The 17,642-nt window shown below is 39.1% G+C and overlaps 1 protein-coding gene across 1 annotated transcript in view; it reads left to right on the forward strand.

The window, feature by feature from the left end:
• Nucleotides 1-17,642, forward strand: part of LOC128640757 (vitellogenin-like) — a 459,754-nt gene that overhangs the window by 22,433 nt on the left and 419,679 nt on the right. Inside the window, 1 exon segment of the mRNA XM_053693183.1 lies at nucleotides 8,525-8,673. Within this exon segment, the coding sequence (XP_053549158.1) occupies nucleotides 8,525-8,673 (149 nt within the window).

Below are 17,642 nucleotides of genomic sequence, written 5' to 3' on the forward strand. Positions count from 1 at the left end.
GAAGCGGGCGTAACCCTTACACTACCTGATCGAAACAACATCATACCTGATGTTTTAAAGCACGTTATTCCAAACAATTTAGGAATGTTAGGTGATTTATGCCCTTTATGGCTTAAAACCAGACTCTGCATCAACTATGTAATTTTCCATGGGAGTTTTGCCATGGATCCCCCTCCGGCAATGCCACAGTCCAGGTGTTAGTCCCCCTTGAAACAACTTTTCCTTTACTATTGTGGCTAGAAAGAGTCCCTGTGGGTTTTAAAGTTCGCCTGCCTATTGAAGTCTATGGCTGTTCGCCCGGTTCGCCTGTTCGCGAACAGTTGAGGAAGTTCGCTTTCGCAGTTCGCGAACCCAAATTTTTAGGTTCGTGACATCACTATGTATAAGAAGAAAACTCTCATTATTGCAAATTGAGTAAGACAAAGAAGGATGACAAGACTATTCAAGATGTTCTAATTTGGTGATAGTATTTTTTGTAATATTAAAATTTAATTGAATAGTTAAATTACATTGTTCTCTATCTGTTTGTTTTTTTGTTTGGTTAATATATTTGAAAAGGAAGACCCCATTGCATTTTATATAAAACAATGTTACATATTGTCACCAAATAATATATAATTTGTACTAGGACGATGCAAAGAAGGCAAACAGGTTCAAGCACACACAAGAGCAACAATAAGCATTAATGAATGTTTTCCTTTAAAAAAAACTAACGCCGGCTTTTTTTCTGGCCGCACCATAAAAATAACTCTGGTATTGAGAGTCCACATAAAGGCTGCGTTAGGCTCCAAAAAAGGAGCGTAGAGCATTTTTAACGCAGCTTCAACTGTCGATACCAGAGTTGCTTACGCAAGCGGCCAGCCTCAAAAACGTGCTCGTGCACGATTCTCCCATAGGAAACAATGGGGCTGTTTGAGCTGAAAAAAAAACTAACACCTGCAAAAAAGCCGCGTTCTCAGCTCCTAAAGCAGCCCCATTGTTTGCTATGCGGAAACACTTCCTACGTCTGCACCTAACACCCTAACATGTACCCCGAGTCTAAACACCCCTAACCTTACACTTATTAACCCCTAATCTGCCGCCCCCGCTATCGCTGACTCCTGCATATTATTATTAACCCCTAATCTGCCGCTCTGTAAACCGCCACTACTTACATTATCCCTATGTACCCCTAATCTGCTGCCCTAACATCGCCAACCCCTATATTATATTTATTAACCCCTAATCTGCCCCCCACAACGTCGCCTCCACCTGCCTACACTTATTAACCCCTAATCTGCCAACCGGACCTGAGCGCTACTATAATAAAGTTATTAACCCCTAATCCGCCTCACTAACCCTATAATAAATAGTATTAACCCCTAATCTGCCCTCCCTAACATTGCCGACACCTAACTTCAATTAATTATATTATAGCTATTTTAGGATTTATATTTATTTTACAGGTAACTTTGTATTTATTTTAACCAGGTACAATAGCTATTAAATAGTTAAGAACTATTTAATAGCTAAAATAGTTAAAATAATTACAAAATTACCTGTAAAATAAATCCTAACCTAAGTTACAATTAAATCTAAAACTACACTATCAATAAATTAATTAAATACAATTCCTACAAATAATACAATTAAATAAACTAGCTAAAGTACAAAAAATAAAAAAGAACTAAGTTACAAAAAATAAAAAAATATTTACAAACATAATAAAAAATATTACAACAATTTTAAACTAATTACACCTACTCTAAGCCCCCTAATAAAATAACAAAGCCCCCCAAAATAAAAAAATGCCCCTACCCTATTCTAAATTACTAAAGTTCAAAGCTCTTTTACCTTACCAGCCCTGAACAGGGCCCTTTGCGGGGCATGCCCCAAAGAATTCAGCTCTTTTGCCTGTAAAAAAAAACTTACAATACCCCCCCCAACATTACAACCCACCACCCACATACCCCTAATCTAACCCAAACCCCCCTTAAATAAACCTAACACTAAGCCCCTGAAGATCTTCCTACCTTATCTTCACCCTGCCAGGTTCACCGATCCGTCCTGAAGAGCTCCTCCGATGTCCTGATCCAAGCCCAAGCGGGGGGCTGAAGAGGTCCATGATCCGGCTGAAGTCTTCATCCAAGCGGGAGCTGAAGAGGTCCATGATCCGGATGAAGTCTTCATCCAAGCGGGAGCTGAAGTGGTCCATGATCCAGATGAAGTCTTCTATCAACGGCATCTTCAATCTTCTTTCTTCCGGATCCATCTTGCAGACCTCCGACGCGGAACATCCTCTTCTCCCGACGCCTACTAGCCGAATGACGGTTCCTTTAAGGGACGTCATCCAAGATGGCGTCCCTCGAATTCCGATTGGCTGATAGGATTCTATCAGCCAATCGGAATTAAGGTAGGAATATTCTGATTGGCTGATGGAATCAGCCAATCAGAATCAAGTTCAATCCGATTGGCTGATCCAATCAGCCAATCAGATTGAGCTTGCATTCTATTGGCTGTTCCGATCAGCCAATCAGAATATATATAACCATATATATAAGAATATAACCGTCATAAGGTAGGAAGATCTTCAGGGGCTTAGTGTTAGGTTTATTTAAGGGGGGTTTGGGTTAGATTAGGGGTATGTGGGTGGTGGGTTGTAATGTTGGGGGGGGTATTGTATGTTTTTTTTTACAGGCAAAAGAGCTGAATTCTTTGGAGCATGCCCCGCAAAGGGCCCTGTTCAGGGCTGGTAAGGTAAAAGAGCTTTGAACTTTAGTAATATAGAATAGGGTAGGGCATTTTTTTATTTTGGGGGGCTTTGTTATTTTATTAGGGGGCTTAGAGTAGGTGTAATTAGTTTAAAATTGTTGTAATATTTTTATTATGTTTGTAAATATTTTTTTATTTTTTGTAACTTAGTTCTTTTTTATTTTTTGTACTTAGGCTAGTTTATTTAATTGTATTTATTTGTAGGAATTGTATTTAATTAATTTATTGATAGTGTAGTGTTAGGTTAATTGTAGGTAATTGTAGGTAGTTTATTTAATTAATTTATTGATAGTGTAGTGTTAGTTTTAATTGTAACTTAGTTTAGGATTTATTTTACAGGTAATTTTGTAATTATTTTAACTATTTTAGCTATTAAATAGTTCTTAACTATTTAATAGCTATTGTACCTGGTTAAAATAAATACAAAGTTACCTGTAAAATAAATATAAATCCTAAAATAGCTATAATATAATTATAATTTATATTGTAGCTATATTAGGATTTATTTTACAGGTAAGTATTTATCTTTAAATAGGAATAATTTATTTAATAAGAGTTAATTAATTTCGTTAGATGTAAATTATATTTAATTTAGGGGGGTGTTAGTGTTAGGGTTAGACTTAGCTTTAGGGGTTAATACATTTATTAGAATAGCGGTGAGCTCCGGTCGGCAGATTAGGGGTTAATAAGTGTAGGCAGGTGGAGGCGACGTTGTGGGGGGCAGATTAGGGGTTAATAAATATATATACGGGGTCGGCGGTGTTAGGGGCAGCAGATTAGGGGTACATAAGTATAACGTAGGTGGCGGCACTTTGCGGTCGGCAGATTAGGGGTTAATAAGTGTAGGCAGGTGGAGGCGACGTTGTGGGGGGCAGATTAGGGGTTAATAAATATAATATAGGGGTCGGCGTTGTTAGGGGCAGCAGATTAGGGGTACATAAGTATAACGTAGGTGGCGGTCGGCAGATTAGGGGTTAAAAAAATTTAATCGAGTTGCGGCAATGTGGGGGGGACCTCGGTTTAGGGGTACATAGGTAGTTTATGGGTGTTAGTGTACTTTAGGGCACAGTAGTTAAGAGCTTTATGAACCGGCATTAGCCCAGAAAGCTCTTAACTACTGACTTTTTTCCTGCGGCTGAGTTTTGTCGTTAGATGTCTAACGCTCACTTCAGACACGACTCTAAATACCGGAGTTAAAAAGATCCCATTGAAAAGATAGGATACGCAATTTACGTAAGGGGATCTGCGGTATGGAAAAGTCGCGGCTGAAAAGTGAGTGTTAGACCCTATTTTGAGTGACTCCAAATACCGGCGGTAGCCTAAAATCCAGCGTTAGGAGCCTCTAACGCTGATTTTCACGGCTAATGCCAAACTCCAAATCTAGGCCCTAGAAAAACAAGAAGGGGACAGGAGCGCAAAATCGATTCAAGTGAGTTTATTCAAAACAAAAATCTATACAGTGCAAGACGTATATGCATTTACAAGAGACAGTAGTTAAAACGGCACATATGATATTGCATACAAACCGAGCAGGAACCAAATTTACCAACCGGATAAGTTCAACAAAATCCTACAGGGTGACCTTTGGAACCCAGTATTTCTGGTCCATTTCGAAGTTATGGGGAATGAATAAAAAGCTGAGTGTCTCAAGTTCACACACAGTTAAAAAAAAACCTCAACGCGATTCCCCCCGTTTTACGAACAAGCTTTCTCAAGAGGCAAAACACTTAACCTAAGGAGTCCCTAGCCAGGGATGCCATGGGCAGAACCAGGGAAACTGAAGGAAGTGTCAAGATGATCCATATGTGTAGTTGTCCAGTCTGGAGGCATGGTTAAGAAGTTCAGGGTGTGACAAGGTATAAAGAGGACAGCAGTATGTAAGCCATTTTCAGCCTCCTACTCAAAGAAAATGATTGGGGTGTCTAGCTTTGCTTATGGACCCCTGAAATGTTGCATCTAATTAAATACATAGAACAAAATTTGTTAGTGCCAAAAAATAAGTATTTAGAAACCTTCACAAAATTCATGCAAAATAAATACTCAAATAAACTTAAACATTATGAGATGCAATATCTGTTTTTACTTCTTAGAAAGTCACTTCTTATTTCCTAAAATATGGAGGGAAATCAGCCTTGTTTCCACTCATTAGAAAACATAAAGGGCTAGATTACAAGTGGAGCTCTATTAATAGTGCAGGGTGTGCTATCAATATTGCAGGCCCAAGCTCAGAGTAGCGCAAATCTGGTATTGTTAATGGTAAAACAGTGCTACCAGAAATTGTGTAGTGCAGTCGACATCTCTTTAGCGTGCCCCTATACTTTGAAAGGATAACATGAGTGTAACCCATAGCAGTGCTAAACAAATTCATGGCCAGATTACAAGGGGCATGCTATGGTATAAAGTGTGTCTTTGATATTACACTTCCATGGTAAAGCGCATTTACCAGAGGAGGGTTAGCATGGCCGACTTCGCTCAAGTTGCAATCTATACTATCAATGGATATCATGACCATGCTTATTAACACTGCTATTACAAGTTGAACGTTATAGTTTGTGCTTGAGCAAAAGCAGAAACTGCGCTAGAATATTTAGCACAACTTCAGACCTGAAGTAAACTGTACACTTTAAAAATTGTTGCAAAAAAACACATGTAAAACACATTCAAATAAAGTATTACACACACACATATATATATATATATATATATATATATATATATACGCTAGTTGTGGGATCCAAGCACTCACTGTTAGTTGTATTGCCTGGTGCACTCTATGGTAGGTAGGTAGAAACTTCTCAAAGAAGAGGCACTCACAGGTCTTAATTAGCAAAAATAATTTATTGATTCATAGGTTCAGTCAACGTTTCGGTCCTCGCAGGGACCTTTGTCAAGACTGTTCTCAGTACTCCTCTGAGTGTATATATCATTTACACACACAACATACATATATATATATATTATATATACATACAATAAATATCTATATCTGTATATATTCATATAGATATCTAGGTATAGATACATATTTTACAAAATAGATATAGATATAATATAAATATATATTTTAATTAAAATAAAAACATTTTCTTCTATGTGAAGAATATAGGGAATATAAAGTATTCCTTACTCACTTGGGATTTTGCGCAGTTTGTCTAAAGTGGTGTCGGGTCCGTGTGCAATCAATAACTTAGTTTTTTTAAAGCACTCCCCATAGATGTCCATAGGGAAAAGAAGTTAGTACGGTATCTGAAGCAGAGAAGTAAGCACACATCAGTTTTTCGCTTTGCATGCTAACTTTTTTACTTTCAACTTGTAATACACATGCTAACCCAGCCATGAAAAAATAAATAGTGTGCAAGCAAAAAGTTATTTTAAGAGACATTAAACAAATATTTAATGATTCAGATAGAGAATACAATTTTAAACAACTTTCTAATTTACTTCTATTATCTAATTTGTCTCATTCTCATAATATAATTTGTTGAAGGAGCAGCAGTGCACTACTGGTTTCTAACTGAACACATGGTGAGCCAATGAAAAATCGGTCTATATATGCAGGCCCCAATCATCAGCTAGTACCTAGGTTCTTTGCTGCTCCTGAGCTTACCTAGATAAATCTTTCACCAAAGAATAACAAGAGAAGGAAACAAATTAAATAATAGAAGTAAATTGGAAAGCTGTTTAAAATTATATTCTCTATCTGAATCATGAAAGAAACATTTTTGGGTTTCATGTCCCTTTAAGCGTGCTACTTGTAATCTGGCCCTTAATGAGTGAAGAACAAAACTATTTCAACATTTTCTATTTAAAAAAAAAAAAGGGGTGTTAACAATGCTATTTAAACTATTTCTTTATGGACCTTCAGCTGTAGCACATTTTGGCTTGGTGCACCTTCAGGTTAGTGCTCGAGCAAAAGCCAGAACAGGTTTTGTAGTGCATCCCATACAGTTCTATGAAAAATGGGATTTAGCATGGCCGTGCTATCAGACCTCCAGATGTTAGCGCAGCTGGGGCTTTTGCTTAAGCAATAACTTTTTACATTTTACATTCAGGCTGTAATATGAGTGCAAGATTTAAGACCGCTATTGATTTAGATAATCCCTCTAGAGCTGAAAAGCGGCTCAATCACTGAGACTAACTGACCTGCGCTCAGGTAGGAAAACACCTCTAAATCTGGCCTATTACAATAATACCAGCAATGTAATGTGCTTATTGTGGGAAGTTTACACCTTGTATCCCACCTATGTGCAGATTTGTCCTAGTAGCCCTAGGCTACATTAATTCAGTATTGCTGTATTCAGTTGGTAATTGAATGGGTTAATTTGCTCACAGTGGAAGGGGGTGTTGTTTTTAAGTTTTAACTATCCAATGGGATAATATGTGTAATCATTTAAACTGGTGTGACACTTGGTACTGCAGGCTATGACTACGGCTTTCTGCCGAAACGCGTAAGCCATCAGTGCCACACCATCCTTTTCGTGTGCATGTTGCTGCCATTTTTCTGTATTTTAATGTTTGTGAAGATTTAAGTCGTTATTTTAGAAGATACTGCGGATGCCTTTGTGTTTCTTACTTACTATTACAATAATATACAAATTGGAATTGAGAAACTGTTGTTGAAAATAAATACTATTAACAACTATTGACTATGACAATATTGTTCACCATTTACATAAAATAATTAGCTTTTAAAATGAAGTCGATCTTACTTTTTTTCTTTGTTTATTGATACAGAAGACATGTTTTTGCCTTCACAGGCACTCATTATCAGTGTCCCCATCTATCACAAATGTTGTAAGACTGTCCTAGTTTAGGAGCTATTACTACTTTCACACCACTCCATGTTCCTATAAATGTCCAGATTTCACAAAGTGAAACCAAGGGTCACCAAAAACTTGCTAGTTATTCCCCACACCACCCAGTCTTGTTTCATGTCCACCTAATCTCTTTCCAAAATATGAACTCTCCATGTCCATAACCCATTGTGGCTTAATGACAAGCATTTTGGCTCCTCCTCTTTCTCCTGGGCCAGAAAATATTGGATATATATTATAACTGATTTTGTTTGAGTAATTGTATAATTGTTCCCTGTATGTGGAATCATATGGTATAAAAAATGGCAATGCACAAGGAAATATTTTCACAAAAGTGACAGAACACATTACTTAGATTTCTGCCTTTAATGCTGTTAGGTGCAGTTTTAAATCATAGAGGTGATAGCTCTCTATAGGGTTATGGAGAGATAAGATAGTGAATCTATGTCTAGAAATTGGGGTGATTTTGCTGAGGGCATTTGGGATGTTTAAACTATATGTTACATAAAATGTATGATCATTTTATTTGGGGGGGAGAACAAAATTAGTCAATGTAATATTTATTATTATGTTTTTTTTTTTGTCTGTTGTTTTTTCCTTCCAGAATGGAATTGGAGGGTATTTGTTACAACAAGCTACACAATTCAAGAAAATAAAAAAATAAATCAATTATTTGTTACTAAATCAAGAAGACTTGAACAACTGTGAGGAAAGGGCCATATGGTTACTGGTAATCGCATTTCCTTTAGCTGGCCATTAAAGACAAACAGGTATGCAAAGTTTAATATGATATACAGTATATATATATATACACACACAATGTGATGTGTGTGTATTGTTTATGTTTGTGTGTGTGTATCTATCAGTCTGTCTGTTTGTGTATATGCATATTGTTTAATTTAGGGTGCAAACGGCCTATGATGTATTTTTTAAAAATATTTCTATTTCTTTTATGGGAGACTAACAGAAATACCCGTGCTGCCAGCACATACTATTACAAACTCAAAGATACAAAAAATGGAGTTCTTTTGTTGGAGGCCAATGTGGAAGAAGTCCATCAGTTCTCTCCATTTAATGAAATTGACGGAACTGCAGTTCTAGTGGCAAGGTATGGACTCTCATTTGATTGTGATTCTTATTTATTTGTTTATTTATTTAGTTAATTAGTATTTTGTTACTACATTGTCGTCATGCCTCATCCTATTCCCAGGGCACTTTACAACCATTTATAGTGATTTTAATGGGTCATCCTTCCAATCTGGATCCTGGGGAACCCCCAAACTACAGAATGGGGAAATAGACTGCAGTCCTCTTCCAATTGCTGTCTACTTGTTTTAAGGCCCTGCAATGTCCACAAAGGCACTCATTGTGATGTCACAAGGGGAAGGCATCTACATGCTAATGCACAAAGTTTTGGATAACTGACGCTGAGGGATGGGGAAATGGCTTTGCAATGGATAAGTGATCCATCCCTCATTTGAAAGAGGAGAGTCTTCCTTTTAAAAAGAGTGGCTGCATACCCCTGTAAGTTGCAGGTGATCTCTTTAAAAATGGAAGTTAACTGCACCAGCACTTAAAGTTTACTTTAACATTAGGGAGGGGCTCTAATGGGTCACTATCCCCCATTTGTGGTTAGAGGTACAAGTGATCCCCTCATTGAAGAGGAGGGGTTTGCCCTTTCAAATGAGGGGCTCTGTTAGAACCAACCTCCCTCTTGTTAAACTGCACTTTAAGTGTTGACCTGCTTTATTGGTATTTTGTTGTGATCACAGGCATTTTTGGCAGACTCAAGAGACACCTTACTTCAAATGAGGGGGTCATATGTGGCAATTTGCTGCACTTAAAAGGGCTGTTTTAATTACATGTTTGGCTCATAACAGGATTTTTGGATTTTACATAAATAATAAAATTAAACGTATGTTATTAATTACAAAATGTTAATGATAAAACAGTTATAACTATACTAAAAGCATTTTTGTCAATACATGTATATTGCAAATGTGATTCTATTCAAAGATTTAATTAATCTATGTGCATTTAAATTTTGTCCGGAATGTCCCATGAAGTATTTATTTAAGCATCAAGTCTTCCTTTCTTTAGGCTTTGTGATGCTTTTTTTGTTTCTGTTAAATTGATATAAATTGTTGTGCTTACACTGAGTGAAGGGGGAGAATGTTTATATTGTCCTAGATTACAAGTAGAGAGCTAATGATAGCGCAGGTTGCGCTATCAATATCAGACTATGCTAGGATTAGCATGCAAATTGGTAATACAAACCCATGACAAAGAAGAATTACCAGAAAATGTTTGGCGCAGCAGACATCTCTTCAGCGCGCCCTATACTTTAAATGAATATCACAACCACTCTAAACGTTGCACATTCAAAGTTATGTTTTGTGCTCGAAACAAAACTTGAAACCTGAAGTAAAGATTTTGTGCTAAAAAAAGTTTAACAAAAAACATGTAAAACATAATAAATAAAATATTACACTCTTATATAGTGTAATATACATATTAAACATAATATATAAATTCATTTCTAAAATAAATGTAATAAAAGGGTTTAAAAGGGTTATGGTATATGACAAGGTTATTGACTGAGAAGTGCTCAAAAGTGTATACATATGTGTATATTTTTAAATGTGTGTAAGTATATATGTGTATATATACCTTTTATATTATAATCATTTATTTGTATAGCACTACAAAATATTGTAGCGCTTGGTAACAGAGATAGGGGTATACAATGACAAGGGTTTGTGATAAGATACAAAAACATAAACAGACTATACAGAAGAAGAGAGCCCTGCTCTGAAAAGCTTACAGTCTACAGGTTGATGGAACAGAGACATAGGGTTTGGGGTAGCCCTGTCTAGTGGATGGTAGTTGCAGCAATAAGTCCTATCTTCAGTTCATCGCACATCCTGCCAGCCTGTCTCTCTTCTTTCACAACTCTTCTCTCTCTCTGCTTCTCTAACCCCTGTCCTTACTCACCTCCTTAACCATTCTCTCACCACTGGCGCATTTCCTGATACATTCAAACAGTGTGTCAATTACCACCAATCCTAAAAATGCCCTCCTGCTTGACCCCTACACCCCTTCTAACTATTGGCCGGTCACCTTATTTCCCTTTGCCTCCAAATTATTGGAACTACTGGTCTACTGTATAATCACCTAACTCAATTTCTCTCAACTAACTCCTTCCTTCATCCATTACAGTCTGGTTTTCACCTTAAATACTCAACAAAAAATACTCTTACTAAAATCTGCTATCAGCTAAGCAAATTGATACTACTCCTTACTAATTATTCTGGATCTATCTGCTGCTTTCAACACAGTTGACCATCCTCTCCTCTTACAAATCCTACATTAATTTGGCCACCCGAGACACAGCACTCATGATTTGCCTGCATATCTCTCAAACCTGCCTCATATCTCTCAAACCACTCAATTTCAGTTTCCTTTAGCAGCACATCCTCTTATCCTTGTCTCTCGTAGTTGGAGTACTGCAAGGTCTGTCTTGGTCCCTTGCTTTTCTCTCTCTATACATCCTCCCTAGGAAAACTTATAGAGGCCCCATTTATCAAGCTCCAAATGGAGCTTGAGGGCCCATGTTTCTAGCGAGCCTGCAGGCTTGCCAGAACAGCAGTTATGAAGCAGCGGTCTAAAGGACCGCTGCTCCATAACCTGTCCGCCTGCTCTGCGCAGGCAGACAGAGATCACCACAATTCAATCCGATCGAGGTACGATCGGGTTGATTGACACCCCGCTGCTGGCGGCCGATTGGCCGCAAATCTGCAGGGGGGCGCGTTTGCACCAGCAGCTCACAAAAGCTGCTGTGCAATGCTGAATACGGAGAGCGTATTGCTCCCCGCATTCAGCGTGGGTCTGTCGGGACCTGATCCACACTGTCGGATTAGTCCGACAGACCTTTAATAAATAGGCCTCATTTCATTTCTCCTTCTCCTTTGAGTTCCAGTACCACTTATACGCTGAAAATACACCAAATCTACCATTTCTCTCCTGATATCTCTCCCTCTTTACTCAACCAGATTACCAACTGTCTCTCTGCTATTTCCTGTTTGGATGTCCTCACACTACCTTCAACTCAATCTGTCTAGAACTGAGCTGCTTCTTATCCCCCCCCCTCCTCTGCGAGACATCCAGCACCTGAACATTTCTTGTACAGTTGTCTTGAGGTATCACTTTGACTCTAAACTAACATTCACTCCACTATATAAGTGCTCGCCAAATCCTACTGCCATTCACACCTAAGTAAACATTTCAGAATTCGTCCTTCCTTACATAAAAAGAAACTACAAAAATACTAATCCATTCCCTCATTCTGTCATACATTGACTCCTGCAATCTACTTCTAAATTAACCTTCCCAAACACTGCCTCTCCCCCCCTGCAATCTATTATGCACAGGCGGACAGAAGATCGCCACAATTCAACCCAATCGAGTTGACCGGGTTGATTGACCACCCCCCTGCTGGTGGCTGATTGGCCGCAAACCTTCAGGGGGCAGCGTTGCACCAGCAAGCTCACAAGAGCTGCTGGTGCAATGCTGAATACGGAGAGTGTATTTGCTCTCCGCATTCAGCAAGGTCTGTCAAACCTGATCGCTCTGTTGGATCAGGTCCGACATACCTTTAATAAATAGGCCTCATTTTCTCCTTCTCCCTTTGAGTATCCAGTACCACTTATATGCTGAAAATACACAAATCTACCCTTTCTCTCCTGATATCTCTCCCTCTTTACTCAGATTACCAACTGTCTCTCTGCAATTTCCTGTTGAAGTCCTCACACTACCTTCATCTCAATCTGTCTAGAACTGAGCTGCTTCTTATCCCCCCCCTCCTCTGCGAGACCATCCAGCACATGACATTTCTTAGACAGTTGGAGACTCTGTTCTCAACACCTCACACCAGGTCCCCCTGTCTTGAGGTAACACTTGACTCTAAACTCACGTTCACTCCACATTTATAAGTGCTCGCCAAATCCTGCCATTCACATCTAAGTAACATTTCCAAAATTTAGTCCTTTCCTTACCCAAGAAACTACAAAAATACTAATCCATTCCCTCATTCTGTTATACATTGACTCCTGAAATCTACTTCTAAATGACTTTCACAAACACTGCCTCTCCCCCCTGCAATCTATTAGGAATGCTTCAGCTAGACTGATCCACCTAAGTCACCCATCTACTGAGCTGCTGCCTCTCTCCTGCAAGTCCTCTACACTTGCTCCCCATAACCATCCAGAATACAATACGAAGTATTAACCCTCACCTATTAAGCACTTATCAGCCTCACTCCTAACCATATTTCATTTCTCATCTCCAAATGCTCCCCAACCTATCCTTTTACATCAACCTCTGTCTATCTACTCCTATGATCTCTATGTCTCTCTCCCACCCTCCAAGACTTCTCATGAGCTGCTCCTGTATTCCTGGAACTCTCTACCCCACTCCATTAGACCGTCTCGAAACCTTGTATAGCTTTAGATGCTCCTTGCAAACACACCTATTCAGAGAGGCTTACTATTCAGAGAGGCTTAACATCTGCTCTATGTTTTTTTTTTTCCTACCCAAAATAATTAATTGAACCACCTTAACTCATTGCTGAAACTACAGTCCACAAGACAAGCTACCCCAAACCATATGTCTCTGTACCATTAACCTGTAAACACACCTATTCAGAGAGGCTTACCCATTTAGAGAGGCTTACTACCTTTCCTCTGTTTTTTTTTCCCTACATCAAAATAATTCTTGAACCTCCTTAACTTATTTCTGCAAATACAGTCCACAAGGCAAGCTACCGCAAACCTTATGTCTATGTACCATCAACCTTAAATTGTAAATTGTGTAAATTTTAATTGTGTCAATTTTAGTTTTGAAGTGATCAGCAATAATCCGAGAAGTGAGTTTGGTAGTGGTGTGGAGGTGCAGGTGGATGGAAGAAATGAAAGAGGGAGTTAAAGGTTGAGAAAAGCCTTATGAAGTTGTTTACATTATATACACAAACACATACACACACACACACACACATATATATATATAAATATACACTTTGAGCTCTTTCCAGTCAAAACACCTTATCATATAAAATATTTATTTTAAACAAACTGATATATATATATAGTTGTGCTCATAAGTTTACATACCCTGGCAGAATTTTGATTTCCTTGGCCATTTTTCAGAGAATAAGAATGATAACACAAAGACTTTTCTTTCACTCATGGTTAGTGTTTGGCTGAAGCCATTTATTATCAATCAACTGTGTTTACTCTTTTTAAATCATAATGACAACAGAAACTACCGAAATGACTCTGATCAAAAGTTTACATACTCTAGTTCTTTATACCGTGTATTGCCCCCTTTAACATCAATGGCAGCTTGATGTCTTTTGTGGTATTTGTGGTATGAGGCTCTCTGTCTTCTCAGATTTGTAAAGCTGCCCATTCTTTCTGGCAAAAAGCCTCCAGTTCCTGTAAATTCTTGGGCTGTCTTGCATGAACTGCACGTTTGAGATCTCCCCAGAGTGACTCAATGATATTGAGGTCCAGGAGACTGAGATGGCCACTTCAGAACCTTCACTTTATTCTGTTGTAGCCAATGACAGGTTGACTTGGCCTTGTGTTTAGGATCATTGTCATGTTGGAATGTCCAAGTATGTCCCATTCACAGCTACCTTTCTCATAGGCCTTGTTGACTCTCTCTCCAAATGTAGCGTTTATAGTCGTGGCCAAAAAGCTCAATTTTGGTCTCATCACTCAAAATGACTTTGTGCTAGAAGGTTTGAGGCTTGTCTCTGTGCTGTTTGGGCGCATTGTAAGTGGGATACTTTGTGGCATTTGTGTATTAATGGCTTTATTCTGGTGACTCGACCATGCAGCCCATCTTTCTATAAGTGCCTCCTTATTTGTGCATCTTGAAAACAGCCACACCACATGTTTTCAGAGAGTCCTGTATTTCACCTGAAGTTAATTAGGGTTTTTCTTTGCATCCTGAATAATTTTCCTGGCAGTTGTGGCTGAAATTTTAGTTGGTCTACCTGACCGTTGGTTTGGTTTTCAACAGAACCCCTCATTTTCCAATTCTTGATTAGAGTTTGAACACTGCTGATTGGCATTCTCAATTCCTTGGATATCTTTTTATATTACCCACTTTCCTGTTTGATACAGTTCAACTACCTTTTTCCCGCAGATCCTTTGACAATTCTTTTCTTTCCCATGAACATAGAATCCAGAAATTTCAGTGCAGTACTGGATGAAAGATGCAGAGGGTCTGTCATAAGTCCAGAAACTCTTTGATCTTTTATACACACACACTAATTACAAGCAAACAGATCACAGGTGAGAATAGTTACCTTTAATAGCCATTCAAACCCCTTTGTGTCAACTTGTGTGCATTTTATCAGGGCCCTAAATCCCCAGGGTATGTAAACTTTTGATCAGGTTCATTTGGGAAGTTTCTGTTGACATTATGATTTAAAAAGAGTAAACACAGTTGATTGATAATAAATGGCTTCAGCCAAACACAAACCATGAGTAAAAGAAAAGTTTTTGTGTTGTCATTCATATTCTCTGAATGCCAAGAAATCATAAATTAATGCCAGAATATGTAAACTTATGAACACAACTGTATATATCAGTATTAGATTAATACACTTTTTAACCTCTGTGATAACCGTGTATCTAAGCTCTCTGCAGACTCCCCAGTTATCTTAGTTCTTTTGACAGACTTGAATTTCTATCAATCAGTGCTGACTTATAAAATAGTGATGTAGGAAATTGTTCGCCCGGCGAATAGTTCCCGCGAACATAGCTTGTTTGTGTTCACCACGGCGGTGTGAACATATGCGATGTTCGATCCGCCCCCTATTCGTCATCATTGAGTAAACTTTGACCTGTAACTCATAGTCTGCAGACACATTTCAGCCAATCAGCAGCAGACACTCCCACCCAGACCCTCCCAGCTCCTGGACAGCAGCCATTTTAGATTCATTCGGAAGCTGCATTGTTAGTGAGAGGAGGGACAGTGTAGCTGCTTCTGATTTCCATAGGGAAATTGATAGCTTAGGCTAGTGTATTCAGTGTCCACTACAGTCCTGAAGGACTCATCTGATCTCTGCTGTAAGGACAGCACCCCAAAAAGGCTAGAACATTTTTTTTTTTTGCCTGTGTAATTTTGACTGTGAAACATCAGTCTGCTAGTGTAATTTAATTGCAGTTGCCTGCCTGCAGTCCACCACTCATATCTGTTGTAACAGTAGGTGTAAATTAAAAAAAAAAAAACTTTTTTGACTGTGAAAAATCAGTCTGCTAGTGTAATCTAATAGCAGTTGCCTGCCTGCCCAGCGTGTGTGCCAGGCCCCACTTGCCATAGTGCCACCACTCATATCTGTTGTAACAGTAGTGTAAATTTAAAAAAAAAAACTTTTTTGACTGTGAAACATCAGTCTGCTAGGTGTAATCTAATTGCAGTTGCCTGCCTGCCACGGTGTGTGCCAGGCCCACTTGCCAACTAGTGCCACCACTCAATACTGTTGTAACAGTAGTGTAAATTTTACAAAAAAAACTTTTTTGACTGTGAAACATCAGTCTTCTAGTGTAATCTAATGCAGTTGCCTGCCTGCCAGCGTGTGTGCCAGGCCCACTTGCCAACTAGTGCCACCACTCATATCTGTTGTAATAGTAGTGTAAATTTAAAAAAAAAAACTTTTTTGACTGTGAAACATCAGTCTGCTAGTGTAATCTAATTGCAGTTGCCTGCCTGCCAGCGTGTGTGCCAGCCACCTTGCCCCAACTAGTGCCACCACTCATATCTGTTGAACAGTAGTGTAAATTAAAAAAAACAACAACTTTTTTTACTGTGAAACATCAGTCCTGCTTGTGTAATCTAATTGCAGTTGCCTGCTTGCCAGCGTGTGTGCCAGGCTCACAAGCATATACTGTGCACTACTTGCGCCAGTGCCACCACTCATATCTTGTTTAATAGTAGTGTAAGTGTTACATTAAAAAAAATAAACTTTTTTGACTGTGAAACATCAGTCTGCTTTTTTGTGTCAGGCTCACAGCGAATACTGTGCCCACTTGCCCAGTGCCACCACTCATATCTTGGTTTAATAGTAGTGTAAGTGTACATTTAAAAAAAAAAAAACTTTTTGGAGTTGTTGAAACATCAGTCTGCTTTTTTGTGTCAGACACACAGCGTAACTGTGCCCACTTTGCCCAGTGCCACCACTCATATCTTGTTTAATAGTAGTGTAAGTGTACATTTAAAAAAAAATGACAGGCAGAGGCAGGCCACCCCGCAGGTGCCGTCGTGATGCTGTGATTTCCTTTCACCCCTAAATAATGCCCAGTGTTCACGAGGCCACGGTACCATGAACGCGAAAAGTTCTGAGGAGGACCTGGTTGACTGGCTACACAGGACACCCAATCTTCTTCAGCTTCCGCTCGGAACCTTGACGCACCATCCACCTCCAGCTTAGCTTCGGTCACCTCTCAAGTGACACTCGCCTGCCTGCAGCCACCACCAACACTAGCTAGCACCACAGCAGCTTCACTTGATCTGTCAGAGGAGTTATTGACACATCAGTTTCAAGAAATGAGTGATGCACAACCATCATTGACAGAGGATGTAGATAACAGTGATATGTCTCAGTCAGGCAGTATTACAGACATGGACGTGTACGGTGTGATGATGATGATGTTGTAACCCGCTGCTGCTTACCTTTGTTGATTTGTCAGATACAAGTGAAGCGGTTGAGATGATGTGTCCGTGGATGTCACGTGGGGTGCCCGCTAGAAGAGAAGAAGAAGAGGGGGAAAGTTCAGATGGGGGACGACAGAGAGGAGGAGATGAGTAGGAAGCAGGGGGAGGTCGTCGCAAGGAGCTAGTGGCACAGTCAGACAGGCATGCATCGGCACACGACAATCAATGCCATGCTGTTGCCAACCACCAGAATGCCGTCATCGCAGAGCTCAGCAGTGTGGCATTTTTTTTGTGTTTCTTCTGCCTCTGACAACAGCGATGCCATTTGCAACCTGTGCCAAAAGAAACTGAGTC

Source organism: Bombina bombina, chromosome 10, assembly GCF_027579735.1.
Source record: "Bombina bombina isolate aBomBom1 chromosome 10, aBomBom1.pri, whole genome shotgun sequence".
In the NCBI taxonomy this organism is placed as follows: domain Eukaryota; kingdom Metazoa; phylum Chordata; class Amphibia; order Anura; family Bombinatoridae; genus Bombina; species Bombina bombina.